This window comes from Meles meles, chromosome 2, assembly GCF_922984935.1.
Source record: "Meles meles chromosome 2, mMelMel3.1 paternal haplotype, whole genome shotgun sequence".
NCBI lineage: Eukaryota > Metazoa > Chordata > Mammalia > Carnivora > Mustelidae > Meles > Meles meles.
Genome location: NC_060067.1, coordinates 125,741,082 through 125,759,136, shown reverse-complemented (window position 1 = coordinate 125,759,136; position 18,055 = coordinate 125,741,082). Strand labels below are relative to the sequence as shown.

General features: G+C 47.4%; 1 protein-coding gene across 1 annotated transcript; it reads left to right on the top strand.

Moving 5' to 3' along the window:
* Positions 1 to 7,601: 7,601 nt before the first annotated feature.
* SFRP2 (secreted frizzled related protein 2) lies at positions 7,602 to 16,337 on the top strand. Its single transcript, XM_045997237.1, has 3 exons — positions 7,602 to 8,442; positions 11,167 to 11,247; positions 15,243 to 16,337. Exons 1-3 carry the CDS (start codon positions 7,944 to 7,946, stop codon positions 15,545 to 15,547), a joined length of 885 nt encoding a protein of 294 aa, XP_045853193.1. The 5' UTR covers positions 7,602 to 7,943; the 3' UTR covers positions 15,548 to 16,337.
* The last annotated feature ends 1,718 nt before the right edge of the window (positions 16,338 to 18,055 follow it).

Sequence of the window (18,055 nt, the reverse complement as noted above, 5' to 3'; positions counted from 1 at the left end):
ATTAAAGAGATCCAATTTCCCCTTTATAATTTTATGTTGCCTGAATATTTTACATGGATTTCTTTTGTAAACAACAAAGAAAAATTTGGGGGAGGAAATCAATTCATGAGTGAAAATTAAAGTTTCACTTTAACTTGATTTCATTTTCGATCCATTCCCTTCAGTCTTCTAGTCAGTTGTCTGCTATTGATTTGGGAACGCAACTATGAAAAATACATCATTTATCTGGTGGTTAATGATAATTTCCCCTGTATCTATTGCAGCTTAGGGTTTCTAAGACACTGAATATTGTTCTCTGAAAGTAAATTTATAAACTAGACAGAATTTAATCCCCTTGTTAGTTTAAGCTGGTCTTAAACGAGGGCAAAGAACAGATCTCTCAAGATTTTTACAGAAGGAGTTTCTAATTGTCTGCTTTCTAATAAGGCTTATGAATATAAAAGAATATATTCTATCACAATTCAAAAAGCAACGAAGTTTCCCAGACATGACCTGCAAATGCCTAGGCCTTGTTATTCCTTTCCCCAGCAACACATATTTTGCTTTATGAGAAGAATCCCTTTACCCCAGTGTAGTGGTGAAAAGTCTTTACCCTCAGAAGTATGTGCCATCTTCACTTTTAAGCTAAATGCAGATAATTGGGAATTTTATTTAACTTACAAATACTGAACCATAAACCCCTTATATGCAACCCCTTATATCACATTGTAATAGCGCCCACAGTTATGGTAGAGACCCAATGAGCTTTTGAATAGATAGATGGAATTAAACCCCAAGGAACTTGAGAAATTCCTTCTTTAGGGCATTAGGCTGTTAATTACATCATCCATGGTTAAAGGGAAGAGCAGGGCAGAATATTTGTTCTTCCTGTGGTGACGGATTAACAGTCCACAGAAATCACCCCAGTGACTACCTGTCCAAGTCTTTCACACACCACTAGAATATTCTAGGAAACAGGACACCTTTCCGGGAGGGGGGGCAGAGAATGATTTCCAAATGAAAGAAATCTGACTTTGAGGTTGTGTCCAAACAAGCTTGATCTCCCCCTTCCCTTATCTTCCCTCCATTCTCATTACACTCAGCTCCTCTGAATGGAACCATAACAAGCATAACAAGTTAAGTTTTCAATTTAATAATACCAAACAAAAGGGAATTAAAGACTTGTTTTCAGTATTTATTCCAGGGAAGAATTGATAATAGAAAACCTTAGATAATCTTGTTCATTTTGAGCTCTAATCCAGACAAACTTGGACATGGAAAAAGGTTTCTGAACTAGAACAAATAATAATAAGTTGAATGTACTCATAAAATATACTCATAAAATGTACTCTTTTCTTCTTTATTTTTCTTCCAGGGCAGAACTTGTTATGAATTTCTTTAATTAATAAAGATTTCAAGAAAACTAACGGAAAACAGCAAAACTCTGGACAACATGGCTAAGATGATCACTAGATACTTCACAGACTGGCCACCTACCAGAAACCCAATTTAACATTTGGAAATGTTATTTCTCTGCAATATCTCCCTCCCCATTGTACCGCTGGAGATTTACAAACTATTAAGAAATATTAGGTTTACTAATGAAACTTTGTTAACATTTAGTGCCAATGAACTCAGTCAGAGGGCTGAGTCTGGGTATGCTGAATACTATAGTTTGAAATTACAGGTTACACTAAATCAACCAAAAACGAATGTTATTTTTAATTTACAGATTTATTTGTTGCTCTGAATACCTGTGGTTTATGGAAACTGAGTCTGTCAGAAAAAGATGAATCACTTTAATGAATCTGACAAATTTCTTAGTTTGGGCAGCATAAAAGTCTACCATTATAAGGACCCAAACAAACACAGAGTATGGAAAGGGGTCCCTAAAGTCAGTTCACGAAGAATGACAAAGGGCTTTTTATTCTGAGATTTGTCTCTGGAAAGACTATACATGTGTGCAGGAACACAGATCCCATCTGTTGCTTTAGAGCCAACAGGCTTTATTGTATTGACTTTGCGCTCTTATCTGATGGCAATAAATTCCCACCAGAGTGAAACACCAGCTTAGCCAGTGACCCCTGCTGTTCAAATCAGACAATGGAGCAAGACTTTCTTCCCAGAGAAACTCTGTGGCTTCTGGACCGCCCTCTATGAATGGTCTTGGGATTTTGCTATTTCCTTTCAGGATTTCCTAATGTGAGCAATTAGGAGATGCTTCAGTTCAAGTCTCATCAGCGGTTGCGACACATCACTGAGCAATAAACTGCTGGGACCCCAGAAAGAGACAGGAAAATTGGAAAAAAGGGGACAGGGAAGAGGAAAGGAAAAGTACCCAGCAGAGCTCCTTACATATATGAGATGCTCAATAAATAATTTTTTAAATTAAGAGTGCCAAATGAACTAAATGTACACAGTTGATGCGAATTTCAAACTTTTGAACCCCAAAGATCAAAGAAAATCTCCAGCAAATCGGAGACTTTATGCTGTGAACAAAAGAACAAACGGTTGCTGGGAAGGACATGTACACTCCACAAATGGAATTTCCTTCCCAGAGGTCTGTGTCGCTGAGCTAGCTGCCCCCAGGTGTTTTGTTGGGTTGGGTTTTATTTTTTATTTTGTTTTCGAAGCAGAAGCAGTCCAGGGCTGCAAGTAGGACATGCCATGCCCAAGCCTCATTTTTTCTCCCCAAATGTCTAGGGCCATTTTCTCATTAAGGTAACAAGAAAAGAAACAGAACCGAGTCTTTCCCGAAGCACCAACCACAGACAGCCTCCACGATGTGCCTGAGAAAAATACACTATAAAACATCTTTCTCAATCCATCCCAAACCGGTGTTTGACTAAAACACTCGGGCAGCTGGGGAAGAGCAAGAAAATGATCTGTTGCAGTAGATTATCACTGCGAGTGGAACTAGTTTTTGTCTGGTTGGTCGGTTCTTGTTTCGTTTGTTTTGTTTTGTTTTTATCTTTTTGGAGCGCCTGTTTTTAATCACTCTACTGAGCTCAAAAGTATCCATCCACTGCCTTCAGGCTTTTCTAAAAGAGCAAGCTTGTTGTACTTGGTTCAAAAGAGGCCTCTGAAAGTTGGGGGGGGGGTCCACACTGGCTTTGGACCCACCAAAGAGCTCGCTTTGGTCTTACCAGAGAGCTAATACTGACCCGCAATTACAGCTCTCTCGGGGCCACCTCCTTCTCCGCCCAAGTGGCGGGCAGGGAAGGCGGGGGGACTGCTGCTGCTTCACCCCCAGGGAACCGTCGCCCCGCTCCAGGCCTCTGGCACAGCGCGCACCAAAGTCATGGTCTCCAGAGCCCCTCCCGCGCCCTTCCTCGGCCAGTTAGCCCCTCCTGGGGAAAAGAGGGCACAGAGTCCGAACTTCCCTAGACTCTTCTTTTGCTTTTTTCAGCTCCAAACGGGAGCCCGCCGGCCCCTGGAAACCTGAAAGCAACAGAGAGGCGCAAGAGTTCGGGTTAGCAGTCCGTCAGCTGTTGGTCCTCCGAATCGACTCTTGTTTCTTAAAATGCGAGGCAAGGGCTTTCGCGTCGCAGGCCGGGACCTAGGTATCGGAATCCGCGTCGGATCCTTGGGGTGCTCAGCAGGGAAGCGGCTGGCACCTGCCACGCGGGCGCCTGCGGCGACCAGCTTCGCGTCCAGCTGCAGTCCGCGCCCTCACTCTTGAACGCAAGCGGAAGGAAGGCCAAAGACGAAAGAACAAGCTAATCTCTCCCTCCTGCCCCCCACCCCCCAAAAGCCAGCCTCACGGCCAACTTCTAGAAACGCAAAAGATCTCAGAACCTCAACAGCGTGCAGGGAGCAAGTGCAACCCTAGAGGGACCCTCTGTTTTGGGAAATGGCGCCCCCAGATGGCTGCCGCGAATCCCACGGAAGGATGCTGGGGCTAGAGCGCCTCTAGGAAGCAGGCCGGAAGCCGGGAAGTCCCGGGTCCCCAGCCCCGGGATGAGGCTTGACGTCACCCACCCGGCCGGCCTGCGCGCGGATGACAGCCAAGCGACGACGCTGGTGGAGACACCCAACAGGTCGGGACGCGTAGCCAAAGTCTGTCCGGACCGAAACTGCACCCAGCGGCAGCACGCGACGTACCAGTAGTGCACCTCACTGTGTGACCCGGCTCCAGTCCCTTAACCCCTCGTGCCTCAGTGTCCCCGTGACACTTGCAAAATGATAATACCCACACCCACCTGTTTGGGGGCAGTGAGGATTTCAGGAAACCGGGTGCCTTGGGCCGGTGTGTTAGTGCGGCCTCTTAGCTTGGGCGCGGCTCGCTGTTCCCCGCGCTTCCCCAGCCTGCTCCCGCCCTGCCCTCCTACCCGGGTCATCCCGACTCAGGACTTGTCTGCCCTCACGCCTCAAAGCCCACCGGGAGGCCGCGCGTTTTAGCAAGAAGCTTCGAAACGCAAGCTTTCCAGTCTAAAGGAAGGGCGGTCAGCGGGACCGTCAAGCTTGTTTCCAACTGAAGACTGCCCCTCCGTAGCCGGTGCTGGGTTTTGAGAGTCTAGAAACCGGCATGTTGTACACGTGGTTCCCCCCCTCTCGCTCCAACTCCTCAGAGGAGTCAACGTTCTGGAGCACGGCCGGGAGGCGCCATTTCCCAGGCTCTTCACTCCTATCCCGCAGGTGCAGGGCCAGCCCCCCCTTCCCCCCCCCCCCCCCCCCCCCCCCGCTTAGAGACCCTAGCTGCAGGACTGAAGCTCCCTCCGAGCGACAGCGAAGACCTGCCGGCCCAGACACTTGTGGTGGTTCTGGCGACACTTGGCGAGAAGGCGGTGCCTGGGGATTCTTCAGTGCTTTGACTACAGGCAGGAAAGCGGGGCCAAATCCAGGACACAGGGTGGTTCGAGGCTCTTCTTCAGGCCTGCAGCGTTTGGGTGGGATTTCGTTCACTTGGATGGGGGTGGGGGCACGGAGTGGGGGAAAGATGTCCAACCCCAGCACCAAGAACTCCTGGGCAGCCCCTTTTGAGCGACTGAGAGGCGAGCATCCACTTCCGCTCACCCTGGGTGTGGGTGATTACAGTTTCCATTCCTAAAACCAGCAAATACTGAATGGTTGGGGCGGGAAGGAGGCACTGGCTCCCGGTTTGTAAAGGCAAAAGCCTTTGTTGGCCTTCGCTGGGTGGCGAGGCTCTGAGGAGGCCCCTAGGCCCGAGCGCCAGCCAGGAGCGCGGAAGAGGCTACTGAGGGAAGGCGCCGCTCTCCGCGGTGGCACAGCGACCCCGGCTGGGCACGCGCGCCGGGACCGTCACCCAGCATCGGCGTTCGTGCGGCTCTCACACAGGCAGAGGTCTTTGCTCGCGTCCTGGCCTCCGTGGAACCTTATTTTCTCGTCCCCCTTCAATCATCTGGTTTCGCGGACGCGCCTGTCACGCGGACACGCGCTCGGCCGGGCGCGGGGTGAACGAGGGGGTGGCTGAATGGAAAGGGAGTGGGGCGAGACTCCAGGTGGGGAAGGAAGACGCAGTCTACGCAGGATGAGATCTACGTTGGGTGGTGCAGGTGCGATGGGGGCTCCGCGGGCCTCGGAACCTGACAGGTCAAGGCGGGACGCCGCGCGTGGCGGTGATGCAGACTCCGGCGCGGCTCCCGGCGCCCCCTGGCGGCGAGTGGGGCCACGCGGGCTGCGGAAACAATGCCTTGGGCCGCGCCCACTGGCGGAGCGCCTTGCTGCTGGGTGGCTCCTGGGTGTGCGACGTTCCCCAGCCTAACCCGAGCGCGACGGCTTCGGGGTCCTTGGTCCCGCGCTAGGAGGTCTGAAGGGCCGAGACGACCCCTGGGGAGGGCGTTGGGGCTAGGGGCGGTGGAGGCGAAAAAGTCCCCTTTCCCGCCCCAAGGGCCAAGTCCCAGCATCTCCCAGAGCTCGGGTTCTGTTTAAGTACTTGAGTCGGTGTGCTTGCGTCTCGTGGGTTTATTTTCAAAACAACTTGTGTTGGGGAGCGGGGCTTTTAGGCCTCATGGTGCTTTTGTTAGAAACGAAAAGAAAGACCCAGGGCTAGTTCCGCGAAGAGCGGTCTTTTGCTGCAGCCCCAGGCCCTTCCTCAGAAGATCACCCGGGTCAAAGAAAACATGGTAGCTGGACTTTTAGGGACATAGATTCTTGGAGACCAGGAGATGCTCCCCCTCCACTTCCAGACGGCGATTTTCCTGGTGTGTTTACGGCCAGGAAGGGGTCGGAAATAACATTGAGCTGGCTCTCCCCATCCACCCGTTTAACCCCTCCCTGAAGCACTCGGCGGGAGGACTTGAATCTGAGAGGCGGAACAGGGGCATAGGGAAGCTGCGGACAGAGCCTGTGGAGAGCTCCGAAAGGCCGGAAAGTAGTAACAATGCGCGCCCTTACATATGAAAGAACCTTGGGGGTCGCTCTCCCCGGATTACCTGTTTGGACCCGCACAGCCACAGCGCTAGGAAGGCTGAGGGGGCGGAGACGACCTGCGCCTAAGGGGACTTGGGCGATAGGGGGAAGGAGTCCCCCTACGCGCGCGCGCGCGCGCGCACACACACACACACACACACACACACACACACACACACTCTATCTCTCCTGGCACCCAAGTCCCTGTTTCCAGTTGTAAACTTACTGTTTGCAGTCCTTAAGGGCAGAAGAACCCCAGCTCCACGAAAGCAAAGGCCGGCCTGTCTGTTCACCTTTTGCACACTCGATACCCGCCGATGTGTGTAGGATGAATGAACCAACGCTAACAAGGCCACGACTGGCACTCGTGGATCTCTAGGCAGGGCTTCTTCCTCTGCCCCCTACCCCTTCCCAGGCTGCCCACCTGACGCACTTTCTGCCAGTTCTACCGCCCGGCACTAGTCTTTCCAAACGGGGCCCATACAGAGCGCCGCGCCACACAGGGGCCTGTGTGTGTTAGGGCCCGCACTGCTTTCGAGAATTGAGTCATCCCTTTCATTTAAGGAAGGGGGGCAGGTCTCTTTTTCAAAACCGGGAAATGGTGGGCAGTTGTGTATGAGTCTGACGACATTCTGCAAAAGCATTTCCACAATATAACAACCCCAACGTTTTATTCTCTTTTCTGCGTAAGTTTTGCTCGCACGACTTTATTTACAATTCTGATTTTTTAAAAGAGCATGGGAAATCACACCGTATGGAGATGGGCCAGGCTGGGAACTGTGGCTGCACACTGGAGAGGAAACCACGCTCGCTCGCCGAGGCGGCCTCGAGCGAGCGGGTCGCGGGCACGAGAAGTCACAAAGAGCCCGAGGGCTGCTGCTCTCGGCTCCAAGAGATGCAGTTCCGCGGCGCAGCTCCGGGATAGAAGCAGAAACTTAAGGCCGGGGTCAAACAAGCCCCGACCTGGGCCTCGCAGGGGGCGGAGCTCGTTCCCGCCGGGACCTGGTGGCCAGGCCGCCCATTGCGTCCCCCGCGGTACCCCATTTCCTGCAGCCCGCGCTCCGCACGCCCACCCGTGGGGCGCAGCTGCCAGGCGTGTCTATTTGTTTGTTTGTTGTTTAAAGCAATCCTGGAGCACACGATCAGCAGCATCTGAAGGAGGCGGGGGCAGATTCCCTTTCAGAGAGCGCGTGAGGGGCATTCTCAACGGAAAACCAGACCAAAAGAATAGTGACCAACCCTCCTCGGATTACTCTCCCCTGGCTCCTCCCTTTCTGCCCCCCCACCTCCAGATTTGCATAAAAAAGGCCAAGAAAACTCTGGCTGGGCCCCAGCTGCAGTTCACTCTGCTCCCCCCGGGTTGGAGCCCCCCGGAGCTGAGCTCTGGCTTGCCGCACGAAACCGAGCGGACAGCGTCTCTCCCGCGCAGTCCTCCCTGCGCCAGGCGTCTGCGTGCTCTCGTCGCCCGACCGCCGGCTTTCCAGGTCCCCGAGCCGTGCAGAGAAGAGCCAGCGGGCCGGGACGACCTCAGCGCCGGCTGCCTCCCGCTTCCCCGGCTCCGCTCTCCGACCCGCGGGGGTCGCTAGCCCACGATGCCGCAGGGCCCTGGCTCACTGCTGCTGCTGGTCCTCGCCTCGCACTGCTGCTTGGGCTCGGCGCGCGGGCTCTTCTTTGGCCAGCCCGACTTCTCCTACAAGCGCAGCAACTGCAAGCCCATCCCGGCCAACCTGCAGCTGTGCCACGGCATAGAGTACCAGAACATGCGGCTGCCCAACCTGCTGGGCCACGAGACCATGAAGGAAGTGCTGGAGCAGGCGGGCGCCTGGATCCCGCTGGTCATGAAGCAGTGCCACCCGGACACCAAGAAGTTCCTGTGCTCGCTCTTCGCCCCTGTTTGCCTCGATGACCTGGATGAAACCATCCAGCCGTGCCACTCTCTCTGCGTGCAGGTGAAGGACCGCTGCGCTCCAGTCATGTCCGCCTTCGGCTTCCCCTGGCCGGACATGCTCGAGTGCGACCGTTTCCCCCAGGACAACGATCTCTGCATACCCCTCGCTAGCAGCGACCACCTCCTGCCGGCCACCGAGGAAGGTAAGCCTTTCCCCGTATTCGCCCCCCGCCCCCGCCCCCCCGCCTCACTTCCCTGTTCACACCCAGCTCCGCTCTCGCGGCCCACACCCACATCCTGATGTGTCCCCGCCACAGGTGCCAGTCCCAGGAGAGGCAGACCCCTTCTAGCCCTCGTGTGTCATCAGGACAAATTTGAGACACCACACACCGCCCCCTCCCCTGCCCAAGCCTCCTAATCCTTTCCAAGTTACACCAGTTGCTTTCTTAGAGACAGTTAAAAGAAAAAAAAGGCGGGGGGTGGGGGGGGGGGAGGAAGGGAGGAAATGAAGAACTGAACGGCTTTTTTTTCCTTAGAGATACGCAATTATTTTTAAAGATGTTGGCCCTGGTGCCACAATTCTGAGAGCGCTGGAAACGGTCCTGTGTGGAGTGGGTAGTGAGCGCCCTGGCCAGAGGCTCCTCGCCCAGCCTCATGCAACACGTTCTTAGCATCCGGCAGGATTCTAGGCACCGAAACATTCCTTTACAGGCAGGTTAGCCAAAACGCACAGACAGTCCTTGAAGGTATTTTTTGTTGTTGTTCTTTGCTGACTTAGGTTTTGGGAAAAAAAAGCCGGACTGTCTCAGAGCATGTTGAAAATTGAGCACTGGTTGTACTGCTCGGGTATCTAAGGAAGGGGGCATAAAGGGAATCTCTAGGAATCATTTTTCTGTCACTAATCAGCTTATATCTTAGGAGTGGCTTTAATTAACTGGAGAAAAATTGTGCAAAAGATAGTTTCCCAGGTTTTTATAAAACAGAGGGGGAGTTCCTGTGCAAAACACACACACACACACACACACACACACACACACACATATCAAAGCAATGAAAACCCATGGGTTCTTGATATTCTTCCTGAAAGAAAAATATACACAATGTGTCTAAACTGATTCAGGTTCCCCTGAGATGGAAAGGGAGCTTCCTAATCCCTTGCAGGGCTCCTGTGGCCTCTCCCTTTCAATCTTTAATTGTTTTCCTATAGCCATCATTGGTTAAAGAAAATGCACAGTTGTTTAGCAATCTTTCCTGGCAGGCACCTTCAGTTTGCAATCATCTTATTGGTTAGATTTCTAATTTATTGCAAATGTTTGGCATATTTCAAACATTTGTCCAACATATACCACAGACCAACCAATACAGGTTAGTAACATTTTATATACATTCCTAGAGCTCCTAATTGGAAATGTTTCATTTTGTTTGAGTGAGGGGAATTAAGGACAGTTTTATGTGTGTTACTTTTGTTTTTATTTCTTTCCACCATCAGTACCAACATTATAAACGTTTCTCCATATCTCCATATGCCCCCCTTCAAAATAAAAGTTTGTGGTCTCCAAAACTATGCTCTGCAATTTTTCTAATTTGATACATATCTCTTATATCATAAGTCACAAAGTTTTTTTCTGTGAAAATTTACTTTTATATGAATGAAAATCAAATTTTATCTAAATTTTATTTTTATTTTTTAAATGTTTTATTTATTTGATAGAGATAGAGAGAGGGAGAGAGAGCGCACACAAGCAGGGAGAGTGGGAAAGGGAAAAGCAGGGTCCCTGCTGAGCAGGGAGCCCCATGAGAAGCTCCATCCCAGGACCCCTGGATCATGACCCAAGTTGAAGGCAAACTTTTAACCAACTGAGCCACCCAGGCGCTCCTTACCTAAATTTTAGACCTAGCATTAGCACATTTATAAATGCAAGAGAGGGAATAGTATGTTTCCTCCCTCCCCACCCCCCACCCCCACCCAAATCAGACTCTTAAAAGAGCTTTAATAGGCTCTCTGCTTGTCATGCTAGCACATATTCCTACATTTGGTCAGACCCCCGTGGACCGTTTGCTTCAATTATGATCACTTCAGAAAAAGCTTTGGGTTTTTTGTTTGGCTGATTGTTTATTGATTTGGTGGTGGGGGGCATTGTCTTTGAGAGTTTGAAATGGACAAAAGAGGAGCAAGAAGAACCTGCACCAGGAAGGAAGATAACAATGAAATGAAAGCAGCTTAACTCAGCCACACACTTGACAGAAAGCCCACAGGCAGTATGGAACCTGTGAGAGCAGTTTGCCGCAGTTGCTGAAGTGTGTTTCCAAAGAGGCAAGAGCCCCAACGTAACCCAGACAGCCCTAGCCACTTCTTCGAGTCCAGACTTGAGAATATCTTGAAGCCCTCCCTCCCCCCACCCCAAGATACAACTCTCCTGACCTGCGCTTGTGTCATGCAGCTGAAAAAGACAATCTTGTGGCCATATTTTGTGGTAATTGATTTACCAAAACCCCTCGAGTTTCTTCTGGGGTATTTTCTTCAGAGAGGCTTTGGGAACAATTTTTCAGAGACAGAATTTGTCTCAGGGGTTGGGAGGAAGAGCTAAAGAATCAAACCCCTCTGTACACTCTGCCCACAACACCATTTGGGGGGATTTTGTCACTTATTAAACACATATAATTTGTGTTTAACAAATGACAAATGTCATTTGTCATTTGTTAATGTCATTTGTTAAACACAACTATAGGCATTCTTGTTTTGCCCATCAAAAAATGGGAGTCATGGAAGACTTTCTTAGGATTGAGTAAGCCTTTTCAAAGGAGACAGAAGCTAGGGTCTTACCTTACAATTGCTGCTCTTGTCTGGATAAGCCCCTTTGAGTTGTTCATAAATGCCACCAGCTTTTCCCCTCTAAACAAATTTACTAATTTTTTCACATTTGTAGCTCCAAAGGTATGTGAAGCCTGCAAAAATAAAAATGAGGATGACAACGACATAATGGAAACTCTTTGTAAAAATGATTTTGGTAAGTAACATACCTCCACCAACAAAAGATTTCACATTCAAAATTTTTATTTACCAGTAAAACTTAAAGGAACAAATCATTAAGATGTTACTGGGTAAGACCTGGGTAAAATACCATCATTGCTCATCTTTCCCAAAGTTCTCTAACTCGCTCTGTCCTAGTTATCTCCCTATGTAACTATCTTGCCCTGAGTTGTATCTTATTAGGTGAGATTCATTGTTCTATTAAGCAATAATCAAATAATGAGAATTACTCAAATTAGGAATTTTCAATGGCACATTTTTCATTTCACTTTGTCTTTTTCTGGCCAATAAGCATAATTTTGGCCAAGTTCTCTTTCAGTCACTTTGATGTGAGTACCAGGAATAGAAACATGTAAATATTAGCCCCAACAAAACAAATTCAAGTCATTAAGTCAGCCAAAAATAAAAATTTACTCCAGCATCAAATATTTTTACCATATTCATAGCCTATAACACTTTGCTCCTTTGCATCCCATCACTAGTGACTATGTGACTAATGACTACATCCAAGGTATTTAAATTTAAAAAGAAGAACAAAATACAGTTTTAGAATTTCCATTGGCAAAATACATGAAAGGTGCCATGATGACATAGTGCTTGGGAACAATAATATGTGTGATTTGTTACCCAGGTTCATAGTGTGTAGGTGACTCCCCTTAAGAGAGTGTTTAAGAGGGAAGAGGAATGGAGACTGTCCACACAGAGCTTCATCAGCACCTCTCCACTATCCTGAGGGCCCCAAGGTGAGGTCAGGAACCCAGCTAGACACAGAACCCGTGCTAACTTTGGAGTGGCCATGGACTTCACCCAGACATTCACTGGGACATTCTTGTCTTCATCCTATTCCAAGAGTCGACACCTTTTGATGTTTTTGAGAGGCTGGTATCCTTTAAAAGTATTCAGGCAGAAGGCTGAACTTAACTGGTAAGCAGATACGGTTCCTGTTCTATCAAACAATAATGGAGTCTAACAGATCTATATTAACTTCTCTGTGTACTCAACAAAGTCCTTGAAACTGAGAGAAATCACTTGAGGACTCACTGCTGGGGGCTGCCTCCCCACTCTCTCCTTACAACTTACCATCCCAGCAGTCTCAGGCTGGATCAGGTCCCTTAAACTCTGGAAGCAATCCAACCACTGTTCTTTACAACCCTGGCTCTCTTCCAAAAGTGTCCTGGGTTTAACTTCAGCTGATCCTAGAACAGCCATAGCTTTAGGAAAAACTTCACACTGCCAAGGAAGGGAAAAAGAAAGGAGGCAATCCTAAGTCCTAACCAATCTGTCCCCTCAGGAAGAACCACAAATGGGATGATAGGGTTTCGAATGTCTGTATTTAAATATACACAACTGTAAGGAGTAGAAGGCATGCTGGTAGCAGCAATCTCAAATCTCCAGAGCCTTACCAAAACACACTTCTGAGCTTCCATGCTACAAGATTTGATTAAGGGGAAAATAGAAAAATATAATTTTAATAAAATGTGCATTAAAGTGTACATAAAATATCATTTTCTTCTGGCAGCTTATGTCCTTTGCACTAGATTTAATCCAGATCTCTCTCCTGACTTTCCATGAAAAAGTTAGTGATGTCATGGGGCTCTAAAATGATTGAAATTAGGGCTTGTGCACACACACCCACATATTAATACTTGCTTTATGGCTTCCCTTACAAAAGACCCACTTCCTAAGGATGCTCTATCATGACCTAGGCCCCTGAAAAAGTGTGTGTGTGTGTGTGTGTGTGTGTGTGTGTGTGTGTGTCCTACTGTTCTCTCTCCTTAGAGGAGAAAGCCTTTAAAAAGAACATCGATATCGTCTCATTTAAGGTATCACGCACACAGATTACCTCACTGCTGTGTTTTCTATTTCCCCACATTAGTTTTGTCTCAGAAGGGATAATGAACCTGAATTGTAGGAAGTATATCTTATACTCCTGGTTTATAAGCAGTATTCTATATTGCCTCTCTACTTTGGAAAGTAATGGAAAGGTAGAAGGAACAAGGATAGAAATCTAATACAATTAACCTAAGTCATCCACGAAAGCATCATGCTCTTTCCCCACTGCACTCCTGAAGTACAGGGAAAATGTCGGAGGCCTCCTCACTGCAATGGTAAAAGTACTGGTGCAGAAGGAATCGCCCAGAACTGCTTCCCTGTGCATGCAACCTGCTGTTGGAGCAGGTAGTACCATTACCCTTGCCTCCTACCACTTCCTGCATCCCCACTCACATCTTCTGGGGCAGGAAAAGTTATTTTAGGGCTTTGATTCCCTATATTTGGCCCCAGCTGAAAATCCAGGGAGGAAATGGGTGATGTTTTCCCATGGTGAGCTTTTGCAAAGTTGGTTATTTTATAGCAAGAAAAGATAAGTAATAAATCTTCCTCATGATTAAAAGTAATGGTTTTCTCATGTGTGGAGCTCACGAATGTTTAATATAACCAGGAGCTCTATCACACATGCTCTATGTGTGTAACGTATCATCACTTCTCCCACCATATAACCTTCCCACCCCAGCCCTTTTGCAGAGGCATCAGGAACAGGTGACATCTCCATGTGACTTATTCCATGGCTTAAGTCCCATAAACCCTGAGAACTCAGTACTAGAGTTAAATGCACATCAGACAAAACAATCGTTGGCCAAATCACAACATCTTTGATTTATTGGGTTGAGCTTCAGTCATTTTCTGGTCATCTGGAAAAACCATGGTTAAAATCAAATTCCCTTTCTGAGACAGAGAGAGAGAGAGAGGGAGAGATCCCCAAAGCAGTAACACACACACACACACACACACACACACACACCAGCCCTCTTCCTCTATGACTAATTTAACAATGCATCCAACTCCATCAAAGTCAGGAAGTGCTATTCGCACACCATCTATACCAAACACTGTCAATGTCATTAAGAGTCTTAGGCTACGTCACACTTGGGCATGTTCATGTCCCACACAGGACCAAAAATTTAAGAGACCATAGCAGTGTTAGACAAGGAGGCATGGGAACCAGCTTTCTGACAGCTAGACTTAGCCAGGACACAACCTAACAGGGTGACCTCATGTAAGTCACTAACTTCTCTGGATTTCCAAATTCTTTTGTGTATCAATAAGAGATTTCAATGGGATGATCCTTTCCAACCTTAAGATTCTACCCTTTCCCTGCCTTCATGGACTCTTGAAGTTTAATTCCAGCACGTATGTTTGTAGGGTTTTCTTTCCAAAGCAGACTGTTCATGACTGTAAAATGAGTCTTTTATAGTCAACCACTTACTTTTGGTCTTAGCATTCTAGTGAATGCTATCCATTTTGGAAACGGGACATATATGATCTGTAAACTCCTTGGCCACAGACAGGCAAATGATAGCAGATGAGAATGAGATCTTCAGAAAAACACTTTTACAGCTAAACATGTTGTGCTCTTAGAGTCCTGGGTATTTTTTCTCCTAGTTGCTTTACCAAATCAAATGCAGCTGCTGTAAGATCAATTCTCCTTCCCTGTAGTCTGTTCTTTAGAAAACAATGATTGTGTGATATAATTTCCTTACAGGTTTGTCCAAAAATCTCTCCAACGTAATAAATTGAGTTTAAAGTTTATGGCCACAGAAGGATCACGTTTCACCTAAGAGTCAGGCATTTCTTTTCATGCTTTAGTTTCCAATAGGGGAAGTCATTTGTTGAGGAGAGCACAAGCCACATGCAATGGACATAGAAACACAAGAACACAAGGGTGAGGAAGAAAAGTTAATTGGGTCCCACAAAGAGATTTTTGGAAGGATGGCTGATTGGAAGTAAGGTGCCTGGCAAGCCCTTTGAGGCTTTAGAAATGAAGCCACCTGCTGCCCTTGACAGGCTCATTAGCTGCAGGAAACTCTTCTTCCCTCTCCCAGGCCAAATCACACGAACATGTGAAGTGAGGAGAGCTCCCACTCTATTCCCTTCTTACAACTGGTGTGATTCTGCCCCCTCTTGTCTTTGCAGCACTGAAAATAAAAGTGAAGGAGATAACTTACATCAACAGGGATACCAAAATCATCCTGGAGACCAAGAGCAAGACCATTTACAAGCTGAATGGTGTGTCTGAAAGGGACCTGAAGAAATCGGTGCTGTGGCTCAAAGACAGCTTGCAGTGCACCTGCGAGGAGATGAACGACATCAATGCGCCCTATCTGGTCATGGGACAGAAGCTGGGTGGGGAGCTGGTGATCACCTCTGTGAAGCGGTGGCAGAAGGGGCAGAGGGAGTTCAAGCGCATCTCCCGCAGCATCCGCAAGCTGCAGTGCTAGTCTGCACCCCCAGGCCAGCTCCGGGGGGCCGGCGGACCATCTCCGCTCTGGGTCCTCAGCTCTCATTTCCCAAGCACAGGCCCTGTGGCTCCAGCCCCCAGCCTGGAGCAGCTTCCCTTGCCTTTTTGCACGTTTGCACCCCCAGCCTCTCCTGACTTACACGGCCTTAGGAGGCCTTGGGCATGGATAGCTGTTTTCACATACAGGAAAAACCCACCCAGATCTTGTAGAAATGTTCAAACTAATAAAATCATGAATATTTTTATGAAGTTTTTAAATAGCTCACTTCAGTTTTGAAGAGGTACAACTGTGACTTGGGTCTGATTTTTGTTTGTTTGTTTGTTTGTTTTTCTGTTTGGTTTGGGTCAACCGATTTTCACTTTCTGCTGTGGTTGCCATAACGTGCAGATGGCTTCATTCTTCTACGTGCCCCAAACTGTTGTGGGTCACAAACCTCGTTGAGATAAAGCTGGCTGTTATCTCAACTTCTCTCAGCTCCAGCCTGAGACTGAGAGCCTAAGCCTTATAATAATTCACCTGTCATTTTAAATCCTGCATTTCCAGGTAGAGTACTTCCATTTATCAAAAGCACATTAACCGTCATAGCAGGAGTTCTTCGGCTAAAGGGCAAAACACACAGATTTTATAATTCACCTGAGTACTTTAAGCTTTGTTTAAAACATTTTTTTACTTAATTTTGCAAATTAAACCATTGTAGCTTACCTGTAATATACATAGTAGTTGACCTTAAAAAGTTGTAAAAATATTGCTTTAACCAACACTGTAAATATTTCAGATAAACATTATATTCTTGTATATAAACTTTACATCCTGTTTTACCTACTGGCTGTCTTCTGTCTTTTCTTCTTAGTGGAAGGAAATGGGAAGGCCTCCTACAAGAGTGGTCGCCTCCCCTGTCCTGAGGCCCAGCCCTCCTGTGGTTTGAAGGATCTGTTTCTTAAGTGACTCAGGAAAGTGTCCCCCGAACTCTGTCCCCACCACACACCACCTGGCTGTCGTCTCATGCCTCAGATCTTGTACACATTTTACCACTGCAGACCCTGCCGGGAGGCACAGATTTACAAGCTTCGCAAAGGACTTTCTTGCTTTTGTCCTTTCTCCACATTTCAGTTGTAGCTATATGGTAATACTACTCTAAACCCGAGGTTCATGACCCTTACAGTTGTGCTTTTCATCTCTTGAGATCTTTTTTTTAAGATTGTATTTATTCATGAGAGACAGAGAGAGGCAGAGGCAGAGGGAGAAGCAGGTTCCCCAAGGAGCAGGAAGCCCAACGCAGGGCTCCATCCCAGGACCCCGGGATCATGACCTGAGCCAAAACCAGACTCTTAACCAACTGAGCCACTCAGGCGCCCCTTGTCTCCTGAGATTTTTGTAATGAAAAGAACCATTGCAAGAATGTCACTTCCTTCTCCACTTAAACTCTAACCCTTAGATACAGAGCCTTGATTTGAAGAATATCTACTATAAGGCAGAGGGTAGGGAAGGGATGGTGAAGAACTGGCATTAGGGTGAGAAGGGGACAGACAGATGTACAGCCACAAAATGTCCATCCAAATGCTTCATTATTTTATGTGGGAACCTCCATAGAAATTCTGTTAAGTGCATGAGGACACTGAGGCTCAGAGAGGATAGACAGACAGGTCCTAAGAGGGAGAGCCAGGGCTGAAACTCAGGCTTTTCAGACAAAAAAAAATCTGTCTTCTATTCCACCTAGGACTGGAGTACAGAAATCTGGTGGCACTTATCTATTTAGCAAATATTTATTGGGAACCTGCCACAAGCCTTGTCCTGTTCTAAGTGCTGGGGATACATACATTAATCCTAGCTCTTATATAAGGGAGTGAAAACAAAATAAACAATCACAATTACTATTATATATTTATAACTTATCCGTTACATTAAGCATAACTACAGGTAATATGTGAAAGCAATAGTTTCCCCATCAAATCTGAAATTTTTACCAGCATTCATGTGAAGCTTTATCTGACAGCATTTCATGGATTTACTTTAAAAGTTTCCTGAACATACATCCATGACCTCTCTACAGTACTTCAGAGTCTTCTGGCACCAAAAGTCAGTACTGCCCACTACCTGGGCTATATGATTCTGACGATCCTTTCCATTTTCCTCTAAGAGGCTACTTGACTGCTTCTCATCTGACTCCACAAACTCAAGATAAACCCTCTTCCTACCAGGCCCCTCTGGACTAGACTAGAAGAGAGATGCTCATGGATCAAAGCTAACCTTCATTTTAAGCATTTGGAACAAGAGAACAGGGACCCTGCAAAAGGCCAAAAAAAAAAAAAGAAAGAAAGAAAGAAAGAAAAAGAAGACAAAAAAAAGAAAGGAGATAGTAAACCAAGGAATTAGGAATTAGGAGGGGGAAGTATGTATGATGCATCAAAAACTAATGAAAAGCATTAATTTGGAAAACACTGATATATCTGAATGCTCCCCCTCCAGTCCAGTCAGAAGTCCCTTTCC